Source organism: Bos grunniens, chromosome 26, assembly GCF_055505025.1.
Source record: "Bos grunniens cultivar Pamir isolate PY7600 chromosome 26, Bosgru_T2T1.0, whole genome shotgun sequence".
Lineage (NCBI taxonomy): Eukaryota > Metazoa > Chordata > Mammalia > Artiodactyla > Bovidae > Bos > Bos grunniens.
This window is the reverse complement of record NC_141190.1, coordinates 47,193,061-47,219,930: the sequence shown is the minus strand read 5'-3', so window position 1 is coordinate 47,219,930 and position 26,870 is coordinate 47,193,061. Positions and strand designations below refer to the sequence as shown.

At 54.7% G+C, this 26,870-nt stretch overlaps 1 protein-coding gene across 6 annotated transcripts in view; it reads right to left on the bottom strand.

Moving 5' to 3' along the window:
* PTPRE (protein tyrosine phosphatase receptor type E) overlaps positions 1 to 26,870 on the bottom strand; it is a 179,250-nt gene that overhangs the window by 23,773 nt on the left and 128,607 nt on the right. For 5 of the 6 annotated variants that reach the window (XM_086377859.1, XM_086377854.1, XM_086377855.1 and 2 more), the window contains 7 exons: positions 20,798 to 20,931; positions 15,263 to 15,362; positions 14,876 to 14,949; positions 13,017 to 13,153; positions 7,400 to 7,490; positions 2,127 to 2,203; positions 1,219 to 1,255 (listed from right to left, as the gene is read on the bottom strand). In XM_086377859.1, the coding sequence (XP_086233985.1) occupies positions 1,219 to 1,255; positions 2,127 to 2,203; positions 7,400 to 7,490; positions 13,017 to 13,153; positions 14,876 to 14,949; positions 15,263 to 15,362; positions 20,798 to 20,924 (643 nt within the window). In that variant the 5' untranslated portion in view covers positions 20,925 to 20,931. Of the gene's footprint in view, positions 1 to 1,218; positions 1,256 to 2,126; positions 2,204 to 7,399; positions 7,491 to 13,016; positions 13,154 to 14,875; positions 14,950 to 15,069; positions 15,210 to 15,262; positions 15,363 to 20,797; positions 20,932 to 26,870 lie in introns of those variants that run through there. The other variant, XM_086377858.1, reaches the window with a different exon arrangement.

Below are 26,870 nucleotides of genomic sequence, written 5' to 3'. Positions count from 1 at the left end.
GACCCAGGAACTGAACCTGGCTCTGCAGCACTGCAGGCAGGTTCTTTATCATCTGAGCCACCAAGGAAGCCCATTTTTTGTGTGTGCATTTAAATGTGCATTAAGATTGCTATCTACACTGAATGTTGGTACCCACTGCTCTAAGACTCTTGCCGAGCAATGAGGATGTGCAGGAAATCCACTGTTAGCTCCCTGACACCCAGCTTCACCAGCCCTGGCTCCCGGGGATGACAGCCGCAGGCAGACGCTGGTATGCTGGATTGAAAGTGCTCGGAAACACAGAGGATCATGTGTGAGGTTTAAGGGCATGCTTTCACAGGAAGGTCCGCTGGAGGTGGGCATGGCAACCCATTCTGGCATTCTTGCCTGGAGAATCCCATGGACAAGGGAGCCTGGCGGACTATAGTTCATGGGGTCACAAAGAGTCGAACATGACTCATCGACTAATACACTTTCACAGCTAAAAGCATCCTCAAGGTTATGGGCTTGATCCAGAAAGTTACTTACTCCCCTCCCTGCTGTTCCCCAAGCCCAACAACTTGGAAGTCACGTAGAAGTCAGCCGGCAGAGAGAAATTCAAGGATTTCTAACGCAAGTATCAGCACGCTGCGATGGCAAGCGCTGGACCGTTGGGCGTCTGGGTTTAACTCATACAGGCGCAGAAGCAGATCGTGTGTCTCTGCCTCTGTGCACACACACACCGTGTGACTGCACACCTGGCATGGCTGTGTACGATGGACGCCCCCACGCCCTCCCCGTCTGTCTGCCCTGACCACAGACGGGGGCGTACGCGCGCAGAGGTCCAGCTCTTGTGCTCGTCTGAAGCCCTGTGACCTGGAGGAATGTCATCACTTCACAGTATAATGCTCCTCAAACACTATGGCGCAGAATGACCTGGGAATGCTGGCTAAGATGCAAACTCAGGGACAGCAGCTGGTCAGGGGTGGGGCCCGCATTCCTGACCACCTCCCAGGGGAGGGGACACCCCTGGCCAGTGGAGCAGACACATTGAGCGTCAAGGCTGTGAGAGTCATGCCATTTTTCACTTCCGTGCTTCGGGAGAGGCTGGACGACTCTGACCCGCTGTGTAAACGTAGCAGTACACACATATACAAAAAGCCTGTATAACTGCCCAGGACGGTTGGTACCAGGTCAGGAAGCCATCGCCTTCCACGTCATTTTACCAAAATCACGTTCGTCACTTAATGAAGAGCTTACCTTGAGCGGCTATGAATTTATTCTTCTCTTTATAACCCTAGAGAAATAAAATCAGATTTATGATTTTTCAGAATTGTCATTGTGGAAGGACTTTACGGTTAGGAAAGTAACATGTATTTGTCGTGGAGAATTTGGAAAACACAGAAAACCAAGAAGAAACCTTGCCAGGAGTTTCAGAAATAACATGCTATTTTTGCATATCCCTTGCCAGTATTTTTCTGTGACTACTCTTCCAGATATGCAAGCAGACACACAGGTACAGATATATATTTTTTAAATTGGTTAATATGCACACATTCTCTTATACTGAATTTTTACAATAATTCGTAACTTATATCAAATGATCTTTTAAGGTTCAACTAAACTGGATTCTTAATAATCCATTCTATATGATTTTACTGCAAATTACTTAACTGGTCCCCTCTGTTCTGTTTGGTCAGTAAAATAAATGAGTATGGGCTTCCCAGGTGGCTCAGTGGTAAAGAACCTGCCTGCCAAGCAGGAGATTTGGGTTTGATCCCTGGAGCAGAAAAATCCCCTGGAGCAGGAAATGGTAACCCACTCTGGTATCCTTGTCTGGAGAATCTCATGGACAGAGGAGCCTGGTCGGTTACAGTCCATGGGGTTGCAAAGAATCGGACACAACTGAGTGGCTAAGCAGCAGCAGCATAAACGAGCCTCCCCTGTGCTTATCTGCAACTTAGGAACAAGTCCCCAGCACAGATGCTAATTCAAAAGGCCCAGTGCTTTCCTGCTCTCTGTGTGGTGGCCGGTGTGGCCACCGGGTCCAGGAAAGTGTGGACAAGTTACCTTTCTGGCCCCGGGAAGAGGGGGTCCAGTGGTCGCCATCCACACTCAGCCCCCAGTGGTCCAGGTACGAGTGTCATGCGGGGCTGGGGGGTACTTACATCTATGTAGGAAGCGTTGATGTAGTCTGAACACGGGGTTCCGTCCACTTGGCTTAAAATCACCCTGGAATGGTCATCTGCAGGAAAAAAACAACAACACAAAAACCGTGACATTAGGCCAGGGAATCACACGGAGGATTAAACGCTGTGAGGGACGTAACCATGGTGACCACGGGACAGAAGGGAAGTTCTTCTTAAACGTTCCCAGGAGACGCTCAGTGTCCTGGTGCAGGGACGCACCTGTTTCACCCAACACGGCACCTCGGCACCCAGGCCAGGCCAGGCCCCGAAAGAGCTGAACACACCCGGGGGATGCTGACAGGTAAGAGCTTCAGGGCCCAGGAGTCGATGTGCTGGCCCTCAGGAGCACTTCCGCGGGCCACTCTCTCAGGCTTTCGAAGGGGAGCCTGTCCACCTCTGGACAGGTGGGCGTCAAGCCTGAGGGCTTGGGACTCCAGACCCCAGTGCTCATGCTCAGGTCTGCCCCGGAGCAGGCAGCTAACTGGACTCACACGGACGGACTGTGCAGGATGGACCACTGCCTGGAAGATTCCGGCCTGTGGTTCCAGAATTTTCCAGTGTATGAGGGCCAACCAGGGAGGGCTGTGTGTGTGAGTGGTGTGTGGGTGTGTGGTGTGGGTGTGTGCGGTGTGTATGTGTATTTGTGGATGTGCAGTGGTGTGTGTGTGTGTGTGTGTGAGTGGTGTGTGTGCGTGGTGTGGGTGTGTGTGGTGTGGGTGTGTGGGTGTGTATGTGTATTTGTGTGTGTGCGTGGTGTGGGTGTGTGCATGGTGTGGGTGTGTGGGTGTGTATGTGTATTTGTGGATGTGCAGTGGTGTGTGTGTGTGTGTGTGTGTGTGAGTGGTGTGGGTGTGTGCGTGGTGTGGGTGTGTGCGGTGTGTATGTGTATTTGTGTGTGTGAGTGGTGTGGGTGTGTGCGTGGTGTGGGTGTGTGGGTGTGTATGTGTATTTGTGGATGTGCAGTGGTGTGTGTGTGTGTGTGTGTGTGAGTGGTGTGTGTGTGTGTGTGTGTGTGTGTGTGTGAGTGGTGTGGGTGTGTGCGTGGTGTGGGTGTGTGGGTGTGTATGTGTATTGGTGTGTGTGAGTGGTGTGTGTGTGTGTGTGTGTGTGTATTTGTGTGTGTGCATGGTGTGTGTGTGTGGGTGTGTATGTGTATTTGTGTGTGTGCGTGGTGTGGGTGTGTGCGTGGTGTGGGTGTGTGGGTGTGTATGTGTATTTGTGGATGTGCAGTGGTGTGTGTGTGTGTGTGTGTGTGTGAGTGGTGTGGGTGTGTGCGTGATGTGGGTGTGTGCGGTGTGTATGTGTATTTGTGTGTGTGCGTGGTGTGGGTGTGTGCGTGGTGTGGGTGTGTGGGTGTGTATGTGTATTTGTGGATGTGCAGTGGTGTGTGTGTGTGTGTGTGTGTGAGTGGTGTGGGTGTGTGCGTGGTGTGGGTGTGTGGGTGTGTATGTGTATTGGTGTGTGTGAGTGGTGTTCTTTATGCAGTGTGTGTAGTGTGTTGTATGTACACGAGCGTGGTGTGTATGTTTGTGGTATGTATGTACACATACACGTGGGGAGGTTTTAACCAGGCCCCATATGACTTACATGGGTCCATGTCACTTCTGCCTTCATGGGCCCCTTTCTCAATTAAAGAAAAAAATTACACATTCTGTTTTACGACGGCATTGTGTGTGTGTGTGTGTGTGTACCAAATCGCTTCAGTTGTGTTTGACTCTGCGACATCATGGACTGTAGCCCGCCAGGCTCCTCTGTCCATGGGATTCTCCAGGCAAGAATACTGGAGTGGGTTGCCATTGCCTTCTCCAAGGGATCTTCCCAACCCAGGGATCGAACCCGAGTCACTTACGTCTCCTGCATTAGTAGCTGCTATAACGATGAGTATGAGCCAGACTGCGTTAGGTATATATTTCCTTCTGATTCTCAACGAAGTTAGACCATTTCATGGGTCCCGCCAGTGGAGCAGCTCCAGCTCTGGGTCTCCATGCTGGTGTGTAAGCGGCCGACCACTTACAGGAGTAGAAATGTATGAAGGAGGCCCAGACTTGGGCCCAGGGCTCTAGGATCAAGCTGCTTCTGGGTTTTTACTCTGTGCCGGGCAGTACTTGGTGGGTACTGTGCATGTATTTACTGCATTAATTATTGGATAGTTCTGCGTCCTGCTCCCTGCTTTGTCCCCTCTGAGTAGCCAGAGGACAGAAACTAACCGAGGAGGGGGAGTGTGTGGTGTGGGTCGGGGGCAAAGATCCCGGGTCACAGACTGGATGTCTCCGCTCTACACGGAGGGCTGCTGGCTTGACCACAAGCGGACGGGCTCGGACACCTGCTGTCTGGACACCATACGCTGCTCCTAGTGGAGGACAGGTGAGCGCAGGTCTGGGGCAGTCACGGCCCGCAGAGGGCAGCCAGGGTGTCAGACCCAAAGCTCACAGTCCTCAAAGGCTCGGCCCTGAGACCCTCGGCCCTGAGGCGGAAGCAGCACCAGTGGAGCACGCATCCAGTGGGCCAGCTTAACGTGGTTTGGAACGATCTACCCTTCTGAGGACGCTGTAGAAAGCCGGGGGTTAAAAATAGCCTTCTGGTTAGATTTAGCATCTTGCAGTTCTAAGAGCTTCCTGTCTTTTCATTCTAAAACGTTACACTTCTGTCTTAAAACATCATTTCCTAAAATTATCCCTGGTTGGCATCTTTTTCCAGAAAAGAGAAGGACGCTCCCTCGCCACCGGGTGTGGGGCCGTTCCCACACGCGGCCCCTCAACACCCCAGGCACGCTGACCTCTGTCCTCAGAGCTCCCTGGGTTCACACCAGGACTGGCTCCTGTCCCAGGGCATCTTGTAAATAGGATACACTTACAGGGCTTCCTAGGTGGTGCCCATGGTAAAAAATCCACCTGCCAATGCAGGAGACTCAGCAGAGGGGGGTTGGATCACTCAGTCCAGAAGACCCCCTGGTGAAGGCAATGGCAACCCACTGCAGTATTCTTGCCTGAGAAAAACCCCAGGGACAGAGGATCCTGGCGGGTTGCAGTCCATGGGGTCGCAAAGAGCTGGACACGACTGAGGGACTACATTTTCCCTTCCTTTCTCTGCGTGGGGAAGGGGGCGGGAGAGGGAAGGTATATGGGGCTGAGGGATTGGGCCCCTGCCCGTCTCCCTGCCTGTTGACCGACACCACCCCCGCGTATGAGCAGGGTCTCCCAGGCTTAGGATCGGGGGAGCAGGCCTGGGAGCCCCCTGCACAATCCTCCCATGATCCAGCCGCCCCAGGGCACCTCTGGCCAACCGCCCAGGTTAACCAGGTTGGCTTCTCCTGGGTCTCACCGATGCCAAAGCCAGATGCCCCCAGCTGGCCTCCTCCAGGGCACACCCCAGTGTTTCCAGGACACGGTTCTGTAAATGTGTCCTTGCACCAACGTGAAATGCTCACATTGGACAGAGTCCCCGGGCCTGTCGTGACCGCCAGCTCCTCAATTTCCTCTGGCCTGGCACTCCTGGGCCAGGAGGGGTTGGGGCAGGACCCACACTTTCACACTTGCGGAGAATGCCAGCTCCCTTCCGTAATACAAGCCAGAGGAACGCGGCTTAGACACGTCGGGCGTGAAGCAGGCCCTGCTGGGCCCTGCTGGGGACCCTCGGGGGGTGGGATATGCCCTGCCCTGGGCCATCAGAGGTAATTCCCACACTTGGCTGCTAACTCCGGTCCACGGAGCTCAGGCTGAAACCACTCTTGATTAGCCAGGTAAACGTTTCCTTTAGGAGGAAAACGGCTCAGTGATTAGAGAGAAATATAGGCCAGGAGCCTTGGAAAGGGCTTGGCAGTGAGCTGGCCCTCCACACACACGTCATGAAGTCAAAGCGCAAACTAAGCTAGTTAATTCAGCTAAGAACAGATGCTAACTTCCAAATACCCTAATTTTTATTCAGCGCAAATTAGGCCAAAGATCCCCAACCTCCTGCATGGCGTTTCTTTCCCTTGGGCTGTTCAAGCCACGGAACTTGCCTCTAATATGCCTCACCGAATTTAACAGCAAGTCCTCTCAGCGTGACCTTTGCTCTGAGTCTAGAACCTGACCCTGGTCTAAGCCAGCCTCTCTGCTTGGCTGCCTGACCTGTCATCTCCCTGGCGCTCCCCTGGCTTCCTCTACAGACATGCGTGGGGCAAAGACTACTTGGCTGATTTCTCTGGTTTCCGTTGACCCAAGTTCATAGTGGACTCTACACACACACACACAAACCCCAACCAAAAGCACAAATAAATCCTATGCAGGCAAAATGGGAATGAATTGCTTCTATCAGGTGCTGAAAATCCAGAGACCACATAGATTAGGTAGACCACAGCTTCTCTTACCCACAGGGCAGATGGACTCAATTCTGGTCCTAAAAATCCAGCCAAGAGCCACCTCACTGAGGGCCGGCACAGGCCGGCTGGTTCCACCCCACGGAGGCTCTGCCCCAGAAGGGAGTCGGGCCTCCAACGTGAACTCACCGGGGTCCTTAGAGGCTGCCCTGCTGCTAGCCTGATGGCGAAGTGGACAGGAGGATCCAGGCTAGAGAAATGACATCACAACTCACCCCACCCTGCCCCTCAGGCCAGCTTCTACTCAGGCATCTTGGAACGCTGGGGGTCTGACTCGGCACCGAGGCCCCCAAGGCACAGCCCATCCAGCAACACCCCCGGACAGGTGTGTCCACTCTGGCCCCGTCACCGCCTGGAGGCCACACCCCCCACCCACGACCCCCATCAGCTGTGGTGGTAAAGACTGGGATGCCTCAAGCCTTCCCACAGCGCTGCCAAAGCCCGACAGCCCTCTGAAATCTTGTCGCTTCTGTCCCTGTACAAAAGCCTTGACGCTGGTGGCCCAGGGCACCGTGTCCAAGATGGGGAGATGCTTGGGACCAGTGGCTGCCCGAGACCAGGGCTCAAGGCTGGTCCACAGCGGGAGCCCTGCCAGCCGGGGCAGGTGGCATCCTCTTGCCCCCATCTCCTCCCACCCAGGCAGCCGAGGTCTCAACAGTGAACGCAGGCTTGGCAGCCAGACCATGAATGGCACAGGCTCTCAGAGCCCCAGGTGGGAGACACACCTAGATGCCCACGTGCGAAGGCTGAGCAGCTGTCCTGACCCAGGCCCTGCCCTCTGAGCACCCGGGAGTCTGCTGATTGGACAGGCAGAATCACCAGGAGCTGTAAAGCAAAGTTGAGTGTTGTCAGAACGCCACCGATCATGTAAAAAAAAAAAAGAATAAAATCTTACTGGGAAGGATGTTGGGGTATCGGTTTTTTTCTCTGTTTTCTTCTTTATTGGCCAGTTCAAAAGTTCCTTGCACGTGTCCAGACGGCAGAGACTAGAAGAAAATGCAGAGTCAGCACTAAACGTGAAGAATCCAGCACCTCATCTACGAGTCTCCCTACCAAGCTCGGGAATCAAGAGAACAGATCTCTGAGCAAACTACCTCCAGGGCTTTGCCCGTCCCTCTGCTCCTGCCCAGAGAATCCTCTGCCTTGGGCACTGGGCCGGCCCTGGGCAGGGGCTGTGATGGACACACAGGCCAGTCTTTCCTGAGGCCTCCTGTTCACTGGGGCCGACGGGGATGCGGACAAAGTGATGACCCATAGCTGGACCCTGAACTGCATCCAGGCCGCCCCTGGGCCTGCGTGGCCAACAAACCCCTGGGACCCAGAAGCCCTGGTCTGGAGCAGGCCCAGCTCAGGGAGGTAGGAGGTGGCCGTGGCAGAGCTCTGATCCAGGGGTGAGGACACAGACGGTGGGGCTGGAGGACGAGGAGGGTGAGGTGAAGGACCGTCCTCCCCTAAAGATGAGGCGTGGGCCAGCGGGACAGACATAGCTGCTGGCTCCTTGAAACGCAGACCTGGGCCCACCCCCCGTCAGCATCGCAGTTACCCGCATCCCAGGGGGCCTGCACGTTCCGCCCTAACCCTCCGTTTGTCTTGAAGGGAAATCAGGTCTGGGGGCTCTGCTAGTACGAGCCTCCATCCTGACTTCTAGTTCCTTCCACCACTCAGAGTCTCTCGGCTCTTGTTGGAGCCACACCTCCTCCCACGTTTGCTTGCTGCTGGGGAGGGTCCATGCTCGGGGTCGGGGGGTGTGGTGCTTCTCCAAGAGCACAGTGGGAAAGAGCCTTCTGAACCTCCTTCATCATCCAGCCTGACCGTCGGGTGAACCAGGGGCCACTGGGACTCGAGTAAGTAGTGTTAACGTTTATCGAGTATTTTCGATGGGCCGGGACTGGGGAAGGGCTGGATCACCGGCCTTCACCACCCACCCAGTATCAGGTGACACTAAGCCATCCCTCCTGTTCTGTAGATAAGCAAACAGAAGCCCAAGGTGGTTGTGGAATTGTCCAGAGTCACCTGCCTGGCAAGCAGCAGACAGTGGGAGGGGACCTGGAGCTGGCACCTGGACCCCGAGAAGGACACTATCTTCCTTGAAGTGTGGGGACAAGCAGGGGCTGCCAGTGGTCAGTGCCCAGGAGACTAGGGCCCAGCCTGGGGTCAAAGTCCTGAGTCAGGGCCCCCTTCTCCCAGGGCGGGGGCTTCTCCATCACTGACTCAGCCCCTGCCAGCCCGTGTCCTCTCCCCGCTCCATGCCCAACGGCCATAGGCGGAGGCTCTGCCCAGGTCAGTGTGGAGGCCCGCCCAGTGGGCGCCTGGGCAAGGCCTCCGCCAGGCCAGTACCTCCACTGCCGCAGGGAGCTCTTGGCTCTTCATCAGAGCTCTTAACACTGAGCTTCCTGGCCAAACCTCAACACGAAATGTGTTACCACGTTCTAGAGTCTTCTCTTTTGCACCTCAAAGCTATTTTTGACCCCAGCCCTGAAAATCAAAGAGTCATGAGACCATCATGGCAGGGAGAGGGGCAGCACGTGATGTGATGGGTTAGTTAAAACCCACAGAATGTGCAACTCTGGAACTCTGATCTGACCTGCAGCTGTGATCTCGAGTCAATATTAATTCAACAGTTGTGACGAATGTAACACACTCAGGCAAGACGGCCATCACTGGGGAAAACCGTGCGGGGAGAACGAGTGTATGGGAACTGGTACTTTCTGCACAATTTTTCTGTAAACCTAAATCTGCTCTAAGAATGCTCTACTACAATTAATTAATTAAAAAAAAAAAAAAAAAGAAGCCTCCCTTTTCCTCGGAAGGTGAGGGGTATGTAGGGCGGGGCTGAAGGAGTGGCTTGGAGACGTCTGAGCAGTGAGGATGAACTGGGCTGTGACACCCCAGCCATGACCCAGGAACACAGCCGGGACACGGGGTGACATCCCGACTCCGAGGGGGGCAGCACAGGGGGCCACACGGGCAGTAGGCAAAGCGCCCCAGGCCCCGCACCCCGTCTCCAAGCACACGGAAAGCACGGCCCCTCCGAGCAGGCCAGCGTTCCTCCCCGTCAGCCACCCGGGAATCGCGTCTCTAAGCTCCGAGGCCTCAGGACGAAGACGGGGGCTCCTGGGGGGCGCTCTGCCATTCCTGGGTCACTGCCATTGTGCCCAGGGTGAGTGCCACGCCTGTGGCCCCTGACGGATAAGTAAGTTGTGATCGATTGTTCTCTTATGTATGTTGGCTGAAAAGGGTTGTTGGTTTGTTTGAGGTGAGGTTTCATAGTAGCTCAGTTGGTAAAAGAATCTGCCTGCAATAAAGGAGACCTGGGTTTGATCCCTGGGTCGGGAAGGTCCCCTGGAGAAGGGAAATGGCAACCCATTCCAGTATTCGTGCCTGGAGAATCCCATGGACAGAGGACCTGCCGGGCTACAGTCCATGGGGTCGCAAGAGTTGGACACGACTGTACGACTAACTTTCCTTTCCTTTCCTTCCTTTCATCTCAAGGAACATGTGTGTCACACACAAAGACACGCACACATTCCTTTCCCTCATCCTGGTGCGTACGTGCCGGGCCCTCCCCTCGGGGCGCCTCCCTGGGCCTTCCTGCAGCACTTAGGGTTAGGTCAATTCCAGGCTCTGGGCTTGAAATAACCCGCAGGGGAGGGACAGAGGCTCCTGGGAGGAGCTATCTGGAGAGGGACACCTGCAGGACTCAACCAGGGGCCTGGAACAGCCTTTGCGAGCTCAGCATTCTACCATGGCGAGCGGACAGCTGACTGGACCGTCACAGAAGTCGTCCTGAGCAGGATGGTGCTCAGACCCCTCTCCTGCAGACACGGGACACACGCCTTAGCTCTTTCACAGGCTGAGACACTCCTGCAGGGGTGGGGAGGGCCTCGTTTCACAGGAGAGGAAATCGAGGCAGAGGTGCCCCACGTTGCCCAAGCCCTCCAGGCTGGCGAGAAGCAGGCCTGAGCAGGCACGTGGGCAGCCGGCCTCCTGCCTCAGCACCTCCACCACCCCTCCAAACGGCTCCCAGAGCCAGGGCCTTGTTAACTTCAAATTCATGTCACCTTTGATTGGCCAAGGCGCACGAGCCCAAATTTCTCTGGATCAACTACTCTGAGACCCATCCGTTTCCTGGCACAGATTCTGGGTGGGGACCTCAGGACAGAGGGCGAGAAAAGGAAAAAGAGGAGTGTGCGCCCATGGCAAGCGTGGGTACCTGTGGAGCCACGCGTGGGCAGGTCGTGGGGGTTGCGATGCTCTTAGCAGGGGCTGCCCGCTCACTTGAGAGAGGAGAGGACTGGGGTCCAGAGTGGGGCGGGCAGTTGCTCAGGGTCCCCCGGAGCCAGGACTGGACTCCACGTCCTCTCTGGACTCCGACCTCTCGACTCTCCCTCTTGGCCCTTCCCTGAGCAGAGGCAGTGGGCAGGGGGTGGCCGGGAAGGCTGCTTAGTGGCAGCGGTGGGGTGAGCAGGGCAAGGTGCTCACTTTGGTTGCAAAGCGGAAAGGAGCATTCCAAAGAACCCAGGGGTTAAGAAAAATCACGTTTGATTTCAACGTCTAAAAGACCCCTAAATTAACACACACCCACACACACACAAATCCATGATGACCAAAATATCAAACTACTAAATAAAGGCAGGGTCGATTAACGGTGGGGTCACCAGCCCCGTCGGAGCCTGGGGTCAGAGGAGACACCAGGGGGACCCTGTCTTTATTTACAATTATTAATTGTATTTTGTTCCACAGGATGGCTTGGATCTATTTTTAAAAGCTGTATGAAAATAGTATCTATCCAGACAATAGGTGTTTTGGAGTCCCCTTACACACTGCACCTGGGGCAAGGGCCTTACCTGCCTGACTCTCTCCTCGGGCCCTAACTTCTGAGATTTGTGGCTCAGCCTGTGACTTCTGACTCAGCCCTCCCTCTGCAAGGCCAGTCACCAGCCTCCACGTGGAGAAACACAAATACCAGAGGAAACGGGACGAGAAAGGAGGTGGGGAAGCGGTCCTGCAGCCGCCAACTTGGATAGTCATTTTGAAAACTGGAGAATTAACTTCTGCTGTCAGGCTGAGGCTGCAAAACAATATTGCCTGGAGCTGTCTTTCACTATGACCTAATTTCCCCAAAAAAGGGACACATTTGGAAACAATTAAAAGGAAGCAAGATAAAGGCAAAGGAGGACTTGTGTTAAAGAAAAAAAGCCAAAAGTACAGGCTAAATGCACCAACAGCCTGCTGTTCCTTCCAGGGCTGCTTCTGGGTGAAAAGTCACTTGTTTGCAGCCGGAGTCACCCCGTCTTCAGAGACCACATTTGTACCATCTTTGCTTTTCACAAAGTCCCAGCCTCACGTTTGACCTGGGAGGTCATTAAGGCATCTTCCCACCCGGGTCCTTCATGATGAAGGAAACTGGCTTCAGGAGGCGAACTGGCGTGTCGGGGCCGGGCGGCACAGGCAGAGTTGGGACCAGGCGGCCCTCCTGCTGCAAAGCCGCCCACTTTCAGGCTCGACGCCGGCGCGCGGACATTTACGAAATGAGGAAGATGCATAAACGGAGACTCAAACATGACCAGGGATAAACACTGAGCAGCCTTTCCCAGTGTCTGTCTGTCTGCTTGGGCACCCAAGCGTCTATCTGTCCACCTGGCCCTCCATCCCTCTATTGTTATCTGTGTGTGTATCTACCTATCCCCCCACCTGTCTATCTCTCTATGTGTCTGTCTATCTAGCTGTCTGTCTGTCTCTCTACCTGTCTCTCTACCTATCATCTATCTGTCTAGCAGCTTCACAATTCATGGGACATTAAATATTAGCAACTCAAGGGGAGGCGTCATTATTGTACACTTGTATTTTTGTTGACAGGAGGCTCTGTTTGCTACCAGCCGGCTGGACCAGTTGGTTAAATTCATCTTAGTTAGCTTTGCCATTGTTGCTGCTGCTGCTCCTAAGTCACTTCAGTCGTGTCCAACTCTGTGCAATCCCATAGATGGCGGCCCACCAGGCTCCCCATCCCTGGGACGTTCATTTTGCCATTGTTAAGTTCATCGAAAACAGCGGTAGCAGGACCAACACCCTGACTCGGGCAGAATCACAGGGCTGTGGAGGCAGGGTGATGTCCCCTCACGGCCGCCCTCTAGACTGTCTGAGGTTGTGCAGGGTGGTCCGAGGGCTCCTTAGCTCTCAGCGTCAAATTGTCACCCACGGTCTGCTCGCCCTGGTCGTGCACATCACTGGGATAACGGCGCCGCCTTCTTACTTGATTCAGAACTCATCGCTCAGGGTGTGTGACTTGGAAGGAGGCTCTGAAGCTCCCCCTCAACCGTCTCATCTTATCAACGGGGATGAGGGTCAGCGGAGGGCATTGCGGCAGAAATCAGGTTTCCTTGGAACCCTGGTTCGGGGGCTGCGTCTTGGTGGACGTGAGCGTTCTGCGCCTTTGGGGTAATTTATCCTGTAACACAACACCCCACATCCCAGCTCCCTTCCACATGATGAGACAGAGGGCCCAGACTCACATTGAACTCCTCCCGAAACCGCTTGCAGTCATCTGCCGAGCGGGCACGGATCTCATCCTCCAGGTGTGCCACGGGGATGGGGAAGTACTTCTTTGGCCCCGACGGGGACCTGCTGAGAAGCATCACTCTCTGCTGCTCTGTGGGGTCAACAGAAACAGGGGCCATTGAGCCGTGCTCCCAGATATGCCAGTGACTTACTAACCAGACAGACGGACAACCTTCTGGAGGAATGATGCAGCTGGAGAGGGATGTTCCTCTCAGACCATGAGCAGCTGAAGGCAAGCTCTGTCTCCTACAACATACCCTCATCACTTGTCGTGACGGATAGATGGCCCCCTCTGGCTGGTGTTACCTGCTCTTGCCAACCAGAGATGCCTTATCCTCCCAGCTCACTCACCCACCCACCTACCTGTCTTTCCGTCTGTCCCCTGCTCCTTCTACAAAGGGCTTAGGCACCTTCACACTCCAGGCTTGGAACAGAGTTGAGTAATGACAGGTTTCTGGACACAAACTGGTAACACACTGGGGACCTGTCCAGATAGGAGGCCCCCATGGGCATAAACTGGTAACTACTGGGGACCTGTCCAGTTAGGAGGCCCCCATAGCCTTATCTTTGTAACAGATAGTCCTGGTTAACAAAGGTAGCGACAGTAACCTTTGCAACAGTTACTCAAACCCCATCAGCTCCAGGAGAAATAAGAGAAAGCACCCCTGGGTTTTTGAGGGGGAGGGGCTAGAGGCTTCGAAAAGGAGAAGGGCCAGACTGCAAGGGGGTCCCTGGACAAGCTGCCTCCACAAACTCAGCGAGACAGACAGCGACCCCCGAGGCATGTGCTTCCCGTCCTGGAGAACGAGCCGCTGCCCTCCACGAGGCCACATCGCTCTGCTGTCACTGGCGGCAGGGCCAGTCCCCACCTGCAGAGTTGTTCCTACGCCCCGTCAAGAACTGCCCCCAAGGGCTCACCCCTCCCAGAGACGGACACTCCAGAATGAGCTAGGCGGCCTCGCCAGCCACACCCTCCTCACCCCATCCGGGCTGTTAGGGCGGGCAGGGCAGGAGCAGGAGGCAGGAAGGAGGGGCCTGGAGGCCATGTGCCATCATCTAAGCATGGTCGCGGGTTCCCCCAGCCCCGCAAAACTGCCCTCCTGGATCTGGCCGAGGTTCCTCGCTGCTGAGAACTCTCTGCAGAGTCCTGGGTCAGTTCTGCAATTCAGGTGAAGTTTGACAGCACTTCTGTCCCCCCAAACCACGGAACAAGTCAGCAGCAAGCTGACTGAGGAAGTCGTAGTCACTGGTGTGAACTGGTATTTTTAAAAGCCTCTGCCTCACGCACCTCTCTCGGACATCTCAGCACATGGGAAGAACACCAATGTGCCTTTGTAAAGGGGCATTTACAAGTCAGTAGCTGAATCTGGAACCTAAAAAAAAAATGATAGGGAATGCCCCTGACCCTCCGCGTTGCTCCGTCAATTCCCTTCTTTCATCTGACCTGAAAAGCAGTGCGGATTCGGGGGCCAGGGAGGCCCTTCTGAAAAGGTTGGTGATGAGCCCACCCGTCTCATCGAAGGCTGATCTAAGACTCCCTGATAAATGTTAGATGTTTCAAAATCCTGTAAAAACGACAGGATGTGGAACACCGTCTCCCTCCAAAGCCACAAACTGAAATGCCTCAAACGTCTGTTTCACACCGGAGAGAAAATGACGAAAGCTCTGAAACGGGGAAGCACTGATTATAAAAGACAGCATGATGCCAGGTAATGCCAGATGAGAGTCGCAAAGCTGGAGGGGTTTATGGTTTAAATGTTAAGCTGCGAGGAAGGCACACCTCCGCCCAGCCCCGTCCGGGTCCCCCCCTTACCTTGCTCTTCGAGGATCCCGTTGGGCATCTTCTTGTCGTTGGCACTGACCACCGCCTTCCTCTGCTTCCGGAACCTTAGAGACACAGACCGTTAGGGGGTCAGTCCAGGGAGCTGGCCCAGAGCCCAGGGAGCCAGCCCAGAGCCCAGGGCCGTGGGGTGACCCAGCAGGGGATACCCAGCAGGGGATACCCACCAGGTGAGCCGGGAGAAGCTGCTTCTGCTGCTCATGGCTGAGCCGCTGCCCGCCCGGGTCCCGGGTCCCTGCCCGCAGCCCTGCCTTCAGCCGCCCAGCTCCGCCCGCCCGCCCGCCCCCAGTCACGGCCTCCCTCTCCGCATCATTTCCTCCCCAGCAGGTCGGGGCAAGTCAGCGGCCCGGACACTCCTACCTGAAGAAGTAGGCGGCGGGCAGCAGAAAGAGCAGGAAGACTAGCAGGGGCAGCAGGAGCCAGGCCAGCAGGGGCTGCGGCGCGCCGGGGGCCGGGGGGCCTGGTGGGGGGCGGGCCCCTTGTCAGGACTCCCACCCGAGGGCAGTGGGGGTCTGGGCAGGGGGCGGCCCCCAGCACCAGGCTCACGGTGTGCGGAGCAGCCCCCACCCCACCAGCCCCTCTTCCCTGACACCAGACCTCGCTTCACAGGCCACCAGTTAGCCCCCACCCCATCGGCCCTTCTTCCTGGACACCAGTGCCCAGCTTCACAATTTGCAAAGCAGTCCCTCCCTGTGGACCCTTCTTCCTCATACCAGAACCACTTAACAGTTTGTAAACCCTCTCCTTCAACAATCCTTCACCCTGGACAACAGCGCCCCGCTTTACACAGCTTGCAAGCTCTCTCCTTCCAGAGCCCCTCATCTTGGACGCTGGCTCCCTGCTTCACAGGTTTGCCAGGCAATCCACCATCCTGGTCGCTGGTATCCACCCAGGCGCCTCCACTTAGATGCCCAGCACGTAATTGAGAAGAGCCCAATCCAGGGATCCGGTTACCTGACTGGCCCGAGGCCCCCTGCTGCAGGGTAGGGAGGGCCCAGACCCCCATTGGCCTGTTTCCCCAGGTCCTGCGCACCTGACGCTCCCCATAACAGAAGATGGAGGACAGAGGGGGTGCAGACGTCCCCTGCTCTGTCCCAGGATGGGTGAGGAGCCCCCCCAGGCCTCCATACGAGCTCAGGGCACAGGCCAGCAGCCTGACCTTCGGCTAGAAAGAGACCTGTTGCCACGTGGTGAGCCGGCCTCTCAGAGTTACGAGCTCCTGATCCCGCTTCCCGATCCCGCCTCCTGATCCCGCCTGCCCAGACTCACGCTTGCTCCCCCTTCACCCCTTACCTCCACCAGCAGGTTCCCCCATCTCTGGACACAACATGGCTACCCGCGACCTGCCCTCCAAGCCCGAATTCCAGCAGGCTCTGGTGGCCTGGCTGCCACCCTCAGACCCCACCTTCTCCCCTGACGCTGACTCTGCTCCTGCCTCCTCAGGATGTCCCCTTCCTCACCAAAATGCCCTCACTCCCCAAGGAGCACCTCACATTCCAGGGCACTCCCGCAAGGACTGGGGCTGAATGGCCCAAGGCCCCAGAGAGGGGCTGTGCATGTGGACAGAAGTGACCGATCACAGTGGCAAACGGGATTCCCTGCTCTGGCTTTCCGTCAGATGTCACAGCTGCCTCTCTTCTGGAAGGCAGAGGTCAGGTGCGGACCCCCAGGGACCAGCAGGCTCGGGGGGGCTCGGGAGAGCTGGGGGTGTGCGTGGCTGTCTTGCTGGACTGGATGTATCTCAACCCCAACCCACTGGGACCAAGGAAAGATGCAGCTCAAGAGCTTAATTCTCTAATTCACCAAAAGGAGAAATCTCCATTTTTATGTAAAAATGATCGGATTTTTAAATATCGGTGAGCAATTCAATCTAAATGCAGTTTTGAAAGCCAACCTGGGCCTCCGCAGGCTGGGTTGTGTCCCACCCAGGGCCACCAATGGGCTCTGCATGGGAAGTCGGTGTGGTGACTAAGAGGAAATTTGAGTCACTTTCTGTTTTCACTTCACACTGAGGTAGCTCAGACTGGGTGGGGCTGAGGGTCCAAGCAGGGGGAGCAGAGGGGGGTTTTCCCGGAGGTAAGTAGGCTGGTGGTCTACTTGGGGCAGCCTTCCCCCCAAATCTCGCCCAACTCTATGCAGCCAGTACTCCAAGTCAGGTGTGGACAGATGTTCGTGCAAATGCCCACACAGCTGAGAGGTGTGCATGTGTGTGCGCTGGTGTGCAGGAATCTGGTCTTGGAGATTAAAAGTCGGGGGCTGTCCTGGGAGTTCAGGCCTTACCAGTGCATCTGCACACTTCAACTTGTGCAGACCACCCACTGGGATGGACGGCCCTGTGAGGCAGGGCTGGGCGGCGGTGGGTGGGGAAGCCCCTTGGTTCTGCCTCAGCCCTGTGTGTGCTAAGTCACTTCAGTCGTGTCCGACTCTGTGCAACCCTACAGACTGTAGCCCACCAGGCTCCTCTGTCCATGAGACTCTCCAGGCAAGGACACTGGAGTGGGTTGTCATGTCCTCCTACAGGGGATCTTCCCCAGCCAGGGATCGAACCCCCGTCTCTTATGTCTCCTGCATTGGCAGGCGGGCTCTTTACCACTAGCGCCACATGGGAAGCCTCTGCCCCAGAGAGCTGAGTTATCAGTCGGTCATTTTATTTCTAGGTGAGCCTAGGACTGGGGAGCCAGTCACCCTGGTGGTGCCCCTGCTGCCACCTCCAGGTGCATCAACACCACTGCGGCCTTTCCTCCCTACTTTGGGGCAAAGTATGCTCTGCTGGGTTGAAAAGTTTTGCTAAATGATCCTGCAGCTGCTGAGCCCTGGGCCAGCAGAGGCCAGCTTCTCTCTGCCTGGCCTTGGGAAGCACTGTCCCGAGGGTCCCAGCTGCAGTGCTTGCCAGTGACCCGGTACCCAGAGGGCCAGCTTGGAGCAAGGCAGTGTGCTGAATGCAGTTTCTATCTGCTGCCATTTCTGGTCTTTCTTTTCTGTGGCTGTGGATTTCTCTGGAGTTTCAACATGAAGACAGTGCTGCTAGTTGCCGAAGATCCAGGTCAGGCACCTGGAACTGCTCTCCTGGCCGGAGACTTAGGTCAGCAGGGAACCTCAATTCTCCCCGCTCTCAGGGGCCTTTGTAGGAGGTTTGTTCAAAGTCAGGAAATCATGTGAAGCCCTCAGGCTGGATGGGGCTTGAACTCCTGACCCCAGGCTGAATGGTACCAACTCTAATCACCTTGGTGCACCTCTTTCTGGAGGGAAGTTGATAGTCTCTGTTTTCCTGAAGGCTCACCATGACCAAGTCGTGATGCTTAATTTCATGGGTCAACTTGACTGGCCACAAAGTGCTCAGATAATTGGTTAATATATCTGAGTAATCTGGGTGTTTCTAGAGGGACGCCGTTTGGATGAGAATCAATGTCTGAGTTGTTATTCTGAGAAAAGCAGACTGCCCTCTTCACGGTGGGTGGGCCACATCTGATCAGTTGAAGGTCTGAACAGAACAAAAAGCCGGAGCCTCCCTGTGAGTAAGAGGGAATTCTTCCTGCCTGACTGCCTTCCAAATGGGGCATCACGCCTTCTGCTTCTAGAGCAGCCTGCCAGTCTCTGGACTGAAACTAGGGCACTGGCTCTGCAGATTTTGGACTTACCAGCCTCCACAATCGAGTGAGCCAGTTCCTTGTAATAAGTATAAGTATAGACATAAGTATACATCTTGTGGACTCCATTTTTCTGAAGAACCCTGACCCAGCCCTATCACAGAAGTCCTGGAGTGCTACGTCTGGGAGTCTCGGGGGAAGGACGGGGTGGGGTTGGAGCAGCCGGGTGGGACTAACAGCCCCAGGGGGAGGGGGAGGGGGTCCAGCCCCCCGCTGGTTACAGACTCCTGCTGACCCGCCATGGGCAGGAGCCAGCAAACACACACAGGCCTACAAGTCTACCCGGGAGGCGTGGGGTGCCCAGGATGCTCCCATCAGCTCCTCGGGGGCTCAGAACTCACCCAGCGGGGTCTCCCTCTGTGTCAGGCACACGTCCAAGAAGGAGATGCTAAAAGATGCTGGACAGCCAGCTCTCTGGGCGGTGAGAGTCTGGCCAGGGAATAGGCCACCTCCAGCACAGTCTTCTGCTACAAACAGCCAACATTGAGGAGTGCTCTACACCCCTGCACGGCTGTCTCTGTCAATCCGCTCAGCACCGGCTGAAGTGGGTACTATCATCACATCTTGCGAACGGGGACACCGGCTGAAGTGGGTGCTGTCATCACACCTTGCGAATGGGGACACCGGCTGAAGTGGGTACTATCATCACACCTTGCGAATGGGGACACCGAAGCACGAGGTGGTGCAGCGACTTACTCAAGGCCGAGGCCACTCAGCCGCTCAGCGGCAGAGCTGGGTGTGAACACAGGTGGGCGATTCAGCAGCATTTGCTCTTGCTTCTCCTCTTCTCTCCTTCCCTGCTCTTCTTTTAACTTTGCGTAGCATTTACTTTGTCTTATGGAGGTGAAATTTACCAGCTATAAAACATACCCATTCTGAGCATGCAATTCAATGTGTTTTAGTAAATTCACAGTCGTGCAGCCATCACCAGCATCCAGCTTTAGAACTTCACCAACCCACTGAGATCGCTCCTGCCCATCTGTGGTCAATCCCCGTCCCCCGCCCCAGCCCCAGTCAGCCACTCATACACGGCTGCCCGCAGTGATCAGCCTGTGCCGGGCATCTCGCTCACGTGGGACCATGTGACGTGTGCTCTTCCTTTCCCTGTCTGCGCACCTAGCATGTTTCTCTTGCCACATGTATCCAGCATTCTTTTCCCTTTCCTCCTTTCTAACTTCCAACGTATGAAATCAGTGACAGGCTAGAGTAAGAACCCCCTGTGTATCTGCCTCCAGACTTTCTTGGATCAACCCTGTGGGTCCACAGCCCTGACCACCTCCTGCCCGGCCACTCACTCTTTTCCAGGTCATCCCTAGGCACCTTATCCCTTTCTTCTGCATACTCAAGTATGCGTCTCTAAAAGGTAACAGGCGCTTTGTTGTTCAATCGCTAAGTCGTATTCGACTCTTTGTGACTCTATGAACTGCAGCACGCCAGGCCTCCCTGTCCATCACCAACTCCTGGAGTTTATTCAAACTCATGTCCATCGAGTTGGTGATGCCATCCAACCATCTCACCCTCTGTCGTCCCCTTCTCCTGCCTTCTGTCTTTCCCAGCATAAAGGCCTTTTCCAACGAGTTGGCTCTTTGCATCAGGTGGCCAAAGGATTGGAGCTTCAACATCAGTCCTTCCAATGAATATTCAGGGTTAATTTCCTTTAGGATTGACTGGTTTGATCGCCTTGCTGTCCAAGGGACTCTCAAGAGTCTTCTCTAACACCACAGTTTGAAAGCATCAATTCTTCGGCACTCAGCCTTTTTTACGGTCCAGCTCTCACATCAGTACATGACTACTGGAAAAACCATAGCTTTGACTACATGGACCTTTGTCTCTTATTTTCCTTTAAATAAACCCAACTACTATACCAATATCTCATCATCCAAAATATTAATTTCTTAGTGAATGTCATCAAACGTCATGCCAGCGTTTAAATACCTGCTATGGACTCATCAGTGTTTGTTCAGGATTGGTCTCAACTGGGTCCCTCACAGTGGAGTGTTTCTCCTGCTCCCACTGGAGCTGATCCGACTCTCAGCCCGGGCTTATGTCTGCTGCCTTCTGAGTGCCCAGCTTTGCTCCAGTCAAATCCTGGGTACCTGTTCCTAGCCAGCTTGATTTACAGACTCACAACGTCAGAAGCAGGCTGAGGAGGCCACCTACCTGCCCATCACCTCACAAGCTAATCAGGAGGAGAGGGAGGGGGCCGTGGGGGCGGGAGGACAGAGGGAAAGAGGCGGCGGGGTCATACCTGCGGTCGTGGAGGTCCAGTTGCTCTGAGCGGTGGGGGTGGTGGTGGTGGTGGTCTCGTTGCCCTTGAGAGCCTTGGCGAGGGGCAGGCTAACACCGGCCAGCAGGAACGGACAGAAGGGCTCCATAGCGACCCTGGAAGAGGCAGGAGGGGCTCAGAGGACTCGCCACCGCCCACCTGGGGCTGGCCAGCTTCCACGAGGCGGGAAGCTCAAGGAAGACACAGAGGGACCCAGGAACAAAAACAAAAACAAAAAAACAGGGTGGACCGGGGATCAGGGTGGCCTGGGGGTGCTTTCAGAGAGGTCTGTCTAGCAGGAGAGGTCTGTGTACCGGCACGATTTCCACCTGCACTTGGGAATTAATTTCAACTTAGAACAAGCCTGGTTAGGAACTCCATGACTACCCTTAGGTTATAGACGCTCCTGCTGTTCAGGTTAGTTTCCTTTTTTGTTTGTCTGTTTTAAGGGGGAGAGAGGAGACAAACAAGAACTTGGACGTGCCTGGGAAGAAAAGACTCTGAGAACCACACGCCGTCTGGGATTCTGAGCAGCAGCTTCACAGCCCTTCAAAGAGGCGGCTCACCCTGGCTTCTGGATTGCCGCCAACGGTAACTGGCTGAACATGTAGGAGCAGTTCGCTGCCCGCCGGGACACGGCGGAGTGTTCCTGTGCTGCCTCACGGCAGCATCACTGCCCTCGGGAAGGATCACGGGCTCAGGGAGAAGCGGGTTGACCGGCCTGTGGTCACAGGACCGGGGGATCGGGAGTGGGGCTCCGGCCACCAGCACAGGATCTACCTCTGCTGTCCCCGTGGTCACAACCGCAGCCACAGCCTGGCCCTTATTCCCAGGTGCTGGCCTGGACTGCCTCCCACCCGAGCTACAGGAAAAGGTTCCTGAATACTTCCAGCCCCTGGTCGTCCACCGGTCCCCACTCCAGAGCCTCACTAACTGTCATAAAGCCCAGCTCTGTCCCCTCCCTGGTGAGGTGTGAGCGCTGACGGGGATGAGGTTCTGGCCTCCTGTTGCTGCCCCTCGCAGCCGAACACTTGGCCTGCAGTGTTCCTGCATCATCTCATCTAAGCTTCTCGACTCCGGGCTGACAGCCTTGCATCTGGCTCTGCTCGGGTCTGAGCTCTCAGGGGAAGCAGAGGGAAGCCCCTGCCTGGGGCACGGGGTGGTCAGCTCATCTGGCAGAGCCACTCGGGCACCTTGGGGCAGAGGAAAGTATCTGTTGTGTGGATGGATGGATGCACCGGGCAAGCCTGGACCGTGACGTGGCTCAATAGAGAAAAAGGCTCTTTCGCCCATGAGACCTGCAGGATGTCGCCCGCGACTCCCTCTTGGTGCTGCAGTTTGCCAAGATGCCACAGGCCCTTGGGAATCCTGACGTGACCTCTGTGTGGTGGAGAAAGCCCTCCTAAACCCCGCCTGCTCCCTGCAGGTGAAGGCGGGCAGTGGCACCTGCCGAGCGGGATCTGATGCTGCCATGGCAGGCGCATCCTCTCTCCTGGACACCACCCCCCGTTTCATCCATAAACCCACCCATGGTCAGCCTGGGTGCCCGGGCCCACAGGCAGCACTTCCCAGCAAGAAGCCTTCTCAGAAATATGAATGGACCAAAGCCAAGAAACACGGGTTCCTCGTAATTTGAGCGAGCGCAAAAAAGTGCCGATCATCTCCCGGCAATCACCACTATTAGAACGAGACCATTCCAAGCGCATCTACAGCAATTATCCCCAAGCAACTGCCATCGTCCCAATCAGCACTTCCAGTCCCTTCCTCTCTTTTTTTTCCAAAATATATTTCAGATTTAGAAAGCGAGCCATACACACAAAACAGCTCGCATTCTGTGAGTGCCTACTGTGTGCTAGACCTTTTCTATGGGTACCAGCCCCACAGTTATCCCTCCAGGACTGAGAAACTGAGGCCCTGTGGGGGAACCGGCCTGAACTCTGTTCAGAGGAAATGCAAGAGCCCCGAATGGAACCCAGAACAATTGGAGGCAAAAGCTCTCAACCCCTGACAGGCAGCTCTGCATACAGTGCATTAAATAAATTGTTACTGAGTGCTGTCACGATACTCTTCATATATGGATAAGTAAGAAGTGGTACAGATGCACAATGGAATGGTACTCATTCCTTTTACAAGGAAATAAGGCCATTTACAGCAACATGGACGGACCTAGAGATTATTATACTGAGTGAAGTAAGTCAGAGAGAGACAAATATCATGATATCACTTATGTGGAATCTAAAAAAACCGATACAAATGGACTTATTTACAAAACAGAAATAGACTCACAGACACAGAAAACAAACCTATGGCTACCAAAGGGGAACAAGGGGCGAAGGGGAATAAATGAGATGCTTGGGATTAACATACACACTATTATACATAAGATAGGTGGACCACAGGGGCCTACTATAGAGCACAGGGAACTACATTCAATATCTAGTGATAAACTATGATGGAAGAGAATCTGAAAAAGAAGACCCTGATGCCGGGAAAGATTGAAGGCAGGAGGAGAAAGGGACGACAGAGGATGCGATGGTTGGATGGCACCACCGACTCGATGGACATGAGTTTGAGCAAGCTCCGGGAGCTGGTGATGGACAGGGAGGCCTGGTGTGCTGCAGTCCATGGGGTTGCAAAGAGTCAGACACGACTGAGTGACTGAATTGAACTCAAGTGAATCTTTTATATATATAAGAATATATACAAAAGTGAATCACTGTGCTGTGCAATTTAAACTAACAGTATTTTAAATTAATGATACTTCAATAAAGAAATGAAAACAAAAAAGAAATGAGATCACTAAAAAATATTTGAGTAAACTGTAGAGTAATTAATTAGAAAGTATTAACTGGTTTAATACAACACAGAGAGGCAGAACTCCTAGGTGGAACATTTTGCTCACCAATAGGCTAATTTAAAAACCCTCTCTTCCAAATGTTCAACAGTCTAAGGGGAGGCCAGACAAGACCATCCCAACAGGCATCAGACACCACGAGGTCTGCAGGTGTCTCCGGGAGCAGCAGGTGATTTGCCCAGTATGACCAGCAGAGGGCACTAAACACTCAGCTCAGTTCAGCTCAGTTCAGTTGCTCAGTCGTGTCTGACTCTGCAACCCCATGGACTGCAGCACGCCAGGCCTCCCTGTCCATCACCAACTCCCGGAGTTTACTTAGATTCATGTCCATCGTGTCGGTGATGCCATCCAACCATCTCATCCTCTATCATCTCCTCCTCCCGCCTTCAATCTTTCCCAGTATCAGGGTCTTTTCCAGTGAGTCAGCTCTTTGCATCAGGTGGCCAAAGGATTAGTTTCAGCTTCAGCATCAGCCCTTCCAGAGTTCAAATCAACCCCACCACCTAGAGTCCGGGAACCGAGCACTTACACTATGTGACCAATGACGCCTTGCCAGTCCCCGGCCGTTCACCCCAAACGGTTTACACAAGCTACCTGATAAAAATAATGCTTCAAACAGCAATTAAACCCACACTGGACTTTAACGATTTGCACTTAATCCGTACTTGCGTGCCCATCAAATGTTCAGTACTGCGAGGTGTGGGGCACACTGCTCTATGGAACTGAGATCATCGAAACGGTTTATTTCCAACAAAGCAGACTTTGTTTTTACACCCATCAAAAGTCAGCCAGCTATACCCTGGATTAAAATTGCCCCTCTTAACTCCATCTGATGCCTTTGTAATACTCTCCTGTGGGAAATGACTCTGGGGCAGGTAGATGCTGGTCCTGGAAATAGGGAGATGAATACGGTCCAGTCCCTGCCCTAGAGCTGCTCCAGGGAGCTGGAAGGGTGAATGGGAAACAGGGTATCCCCGCTCCGAGACCCCACCCCCAGCTCCGGACTTGTGGCCGCAGCCCCAGGGGAGGGAGGTGAGGGCTGTGCGGCACCGGGGAGGTGGCAGAGGCCAGGTCCAGAGGGTCTGTCCAGGACACAGCGGGGCGGGACGGAGGCTTGAGGGAGGCGGAGGCCGACCTACTGTCCAGAGAGCGGACGGCTTGCTCTGCTGGAGCTCCAGTACAGGAAGAAGCAGAGAAGAGCAAAGGCAGAAAGACGGGGCTGCTCTGAGAAGGCCCTCGAGTGCCAGGTTAAAGGCACTGCCTGCTGTTAGAGGCTTGTTTCCACCAACAGCCTGCATCGTCAGGGTTCCCTGGCCGTCCAGAGACTAGGACTCAGCACTTTCACTGTTGGGGCCCAGGTTCAATCCCTGCTTTGGGAACTAAGTCCCCCCGCACCGAGCCATGTGGTGCAGCCAAAACAAAACAACCCCCCTCCCCAAACCTATATTAATAGAACCACTGGGGGCATTGAACAAAGATGCCAGCTCCCGGGGCCTAAGTCCAGATTCCAGATGTTTGAAATCCAAATATATGCAGAGTGATGGATCTCACACAGACTGAAGCTGAGAAACTTGACTCTGAGCAAGGAGCTGCCAGGAAGGTTTCCAGAGTGATTGAGCACTAGAAGCCTTCATGAGCCACCCAAGATGGGGTTGGGGGCTGTGGGGGTGTGCGGGGAAGCCTCTGCTGCCCCAGGGTGGTCCTGGGAGCTTGTTAGGAATGCAAGGCCTGTCACCCTTCAGGAGATCCCTGGGTGGTTTCTACGCCAGGCGGTGCTGGTGGTAAAGAACCCGCCTGCAGTGCAGGAGACCCAAGAGACTTGGGTTCGATCCCTGGGTCGGGAAGATCCCCTGGAGAAGGAAATGGCAACCCACTCCAGTATTCTTGCCTGGAGAATCCTCATGGACAGAGGAGCCTGGCAGGCTACAGTCCATGGGGTCACAAGGGTCGGACACAACTGAAGTGACTTAGCATGGCACATACATTATGACTAGAGATGTGCTGGTCTAGGCAATAGACTGAGTAGGTCTGGACTAAACCAGGACATGGGAAGGGAGGGGAAGTGAGATGTGAGGTGGAATCCAGGTGGGTGGCAATCAGGCGATGTGTGAAGAGTGGGTGTCAGAGGGACCAGGAGGTGGATGGGAGGGGACTTTGTTCATTAGCTGAGACAGGGAGAGGGGGCCCCAGGCTGAGGATAAAGGTCATTTTAGCTTGGAGCATGAAACAGGAACACGGGCTACCAATTCCTGAGCTCCCGTGACGTGTGATGGGCTAGCCGAGGTTCTGAGATAAAGCACCCCACAGACGCTCACCGAAATCCCACAGAGAGTGCCCTGCTTTCCTGCGGGGAGTGACAAGTTGGTTTTCAAGGGGCTGTGGGCCATTCCAGTGCAGACCGCCAACAGGAGCGGGACCTGGGGCTTGGCTGGAAGGGAGGGGTCTTGCGTTCTATCTGGGGGGCATGGGGGAGGGGCAGAGGTGAGGTTGGGGTGCTCGGCTTAGGAATGCGGAGGGGAGCTGGGGGGAGACCAGGGCATTTAGGGCTGGAGTCCTGATGACCTGGTGTCTTTGAGGAGGTGCTGCCTGGCTGACCCCTCTTGCCCAGAGGGGCCTGGAAGGAAGTGTCCTTCCCAGCTGGCCCTGGGTGTCCTGACGGACTGAGTCAGACTGCCCCCTGCAGTCCCAAGAGGGTAGTGCTTTCTTCCTTCTGCTCCAGCCCCTCTCACATGGTTAAAACAGCAGGTTCTATTGTTCTCAATTATGAAAACAGGCGGGGTTCCTTCAGAAAGGAGCAGATGAGGGTTTAGGAGCTATCACGCTGGGGATTTAAAGCCACTGCACTCAGAGCCCTCAGGACGCATGTCCTATAATTTCTCATCTAAACCAGGACTCTTTGGAGAGTGAAGGAGGGGCTAAAACAACGACAGCTATGTGCTTTCTATGCAAATTTGGAAAACTCAGCAGTGGCCAAGGGACTGGAAAAGGTCAGTTTTCATTCCAATCCCAAAAAAGGGCAAGACCAAAAAAGGTTCAAACTACCACACAATTGCACTCATTTCACAAGCTAGCAAAGTAATGCTCAAAATTCTCCAAGCCAGGTTTTAATAGTACGTGAACTGGGAACGTCCAGATATTCAAGCTGGATTTAGAAAAGGCAGAGAAACCAGAGATCCAATTGCCAACATCCACAGAATCATC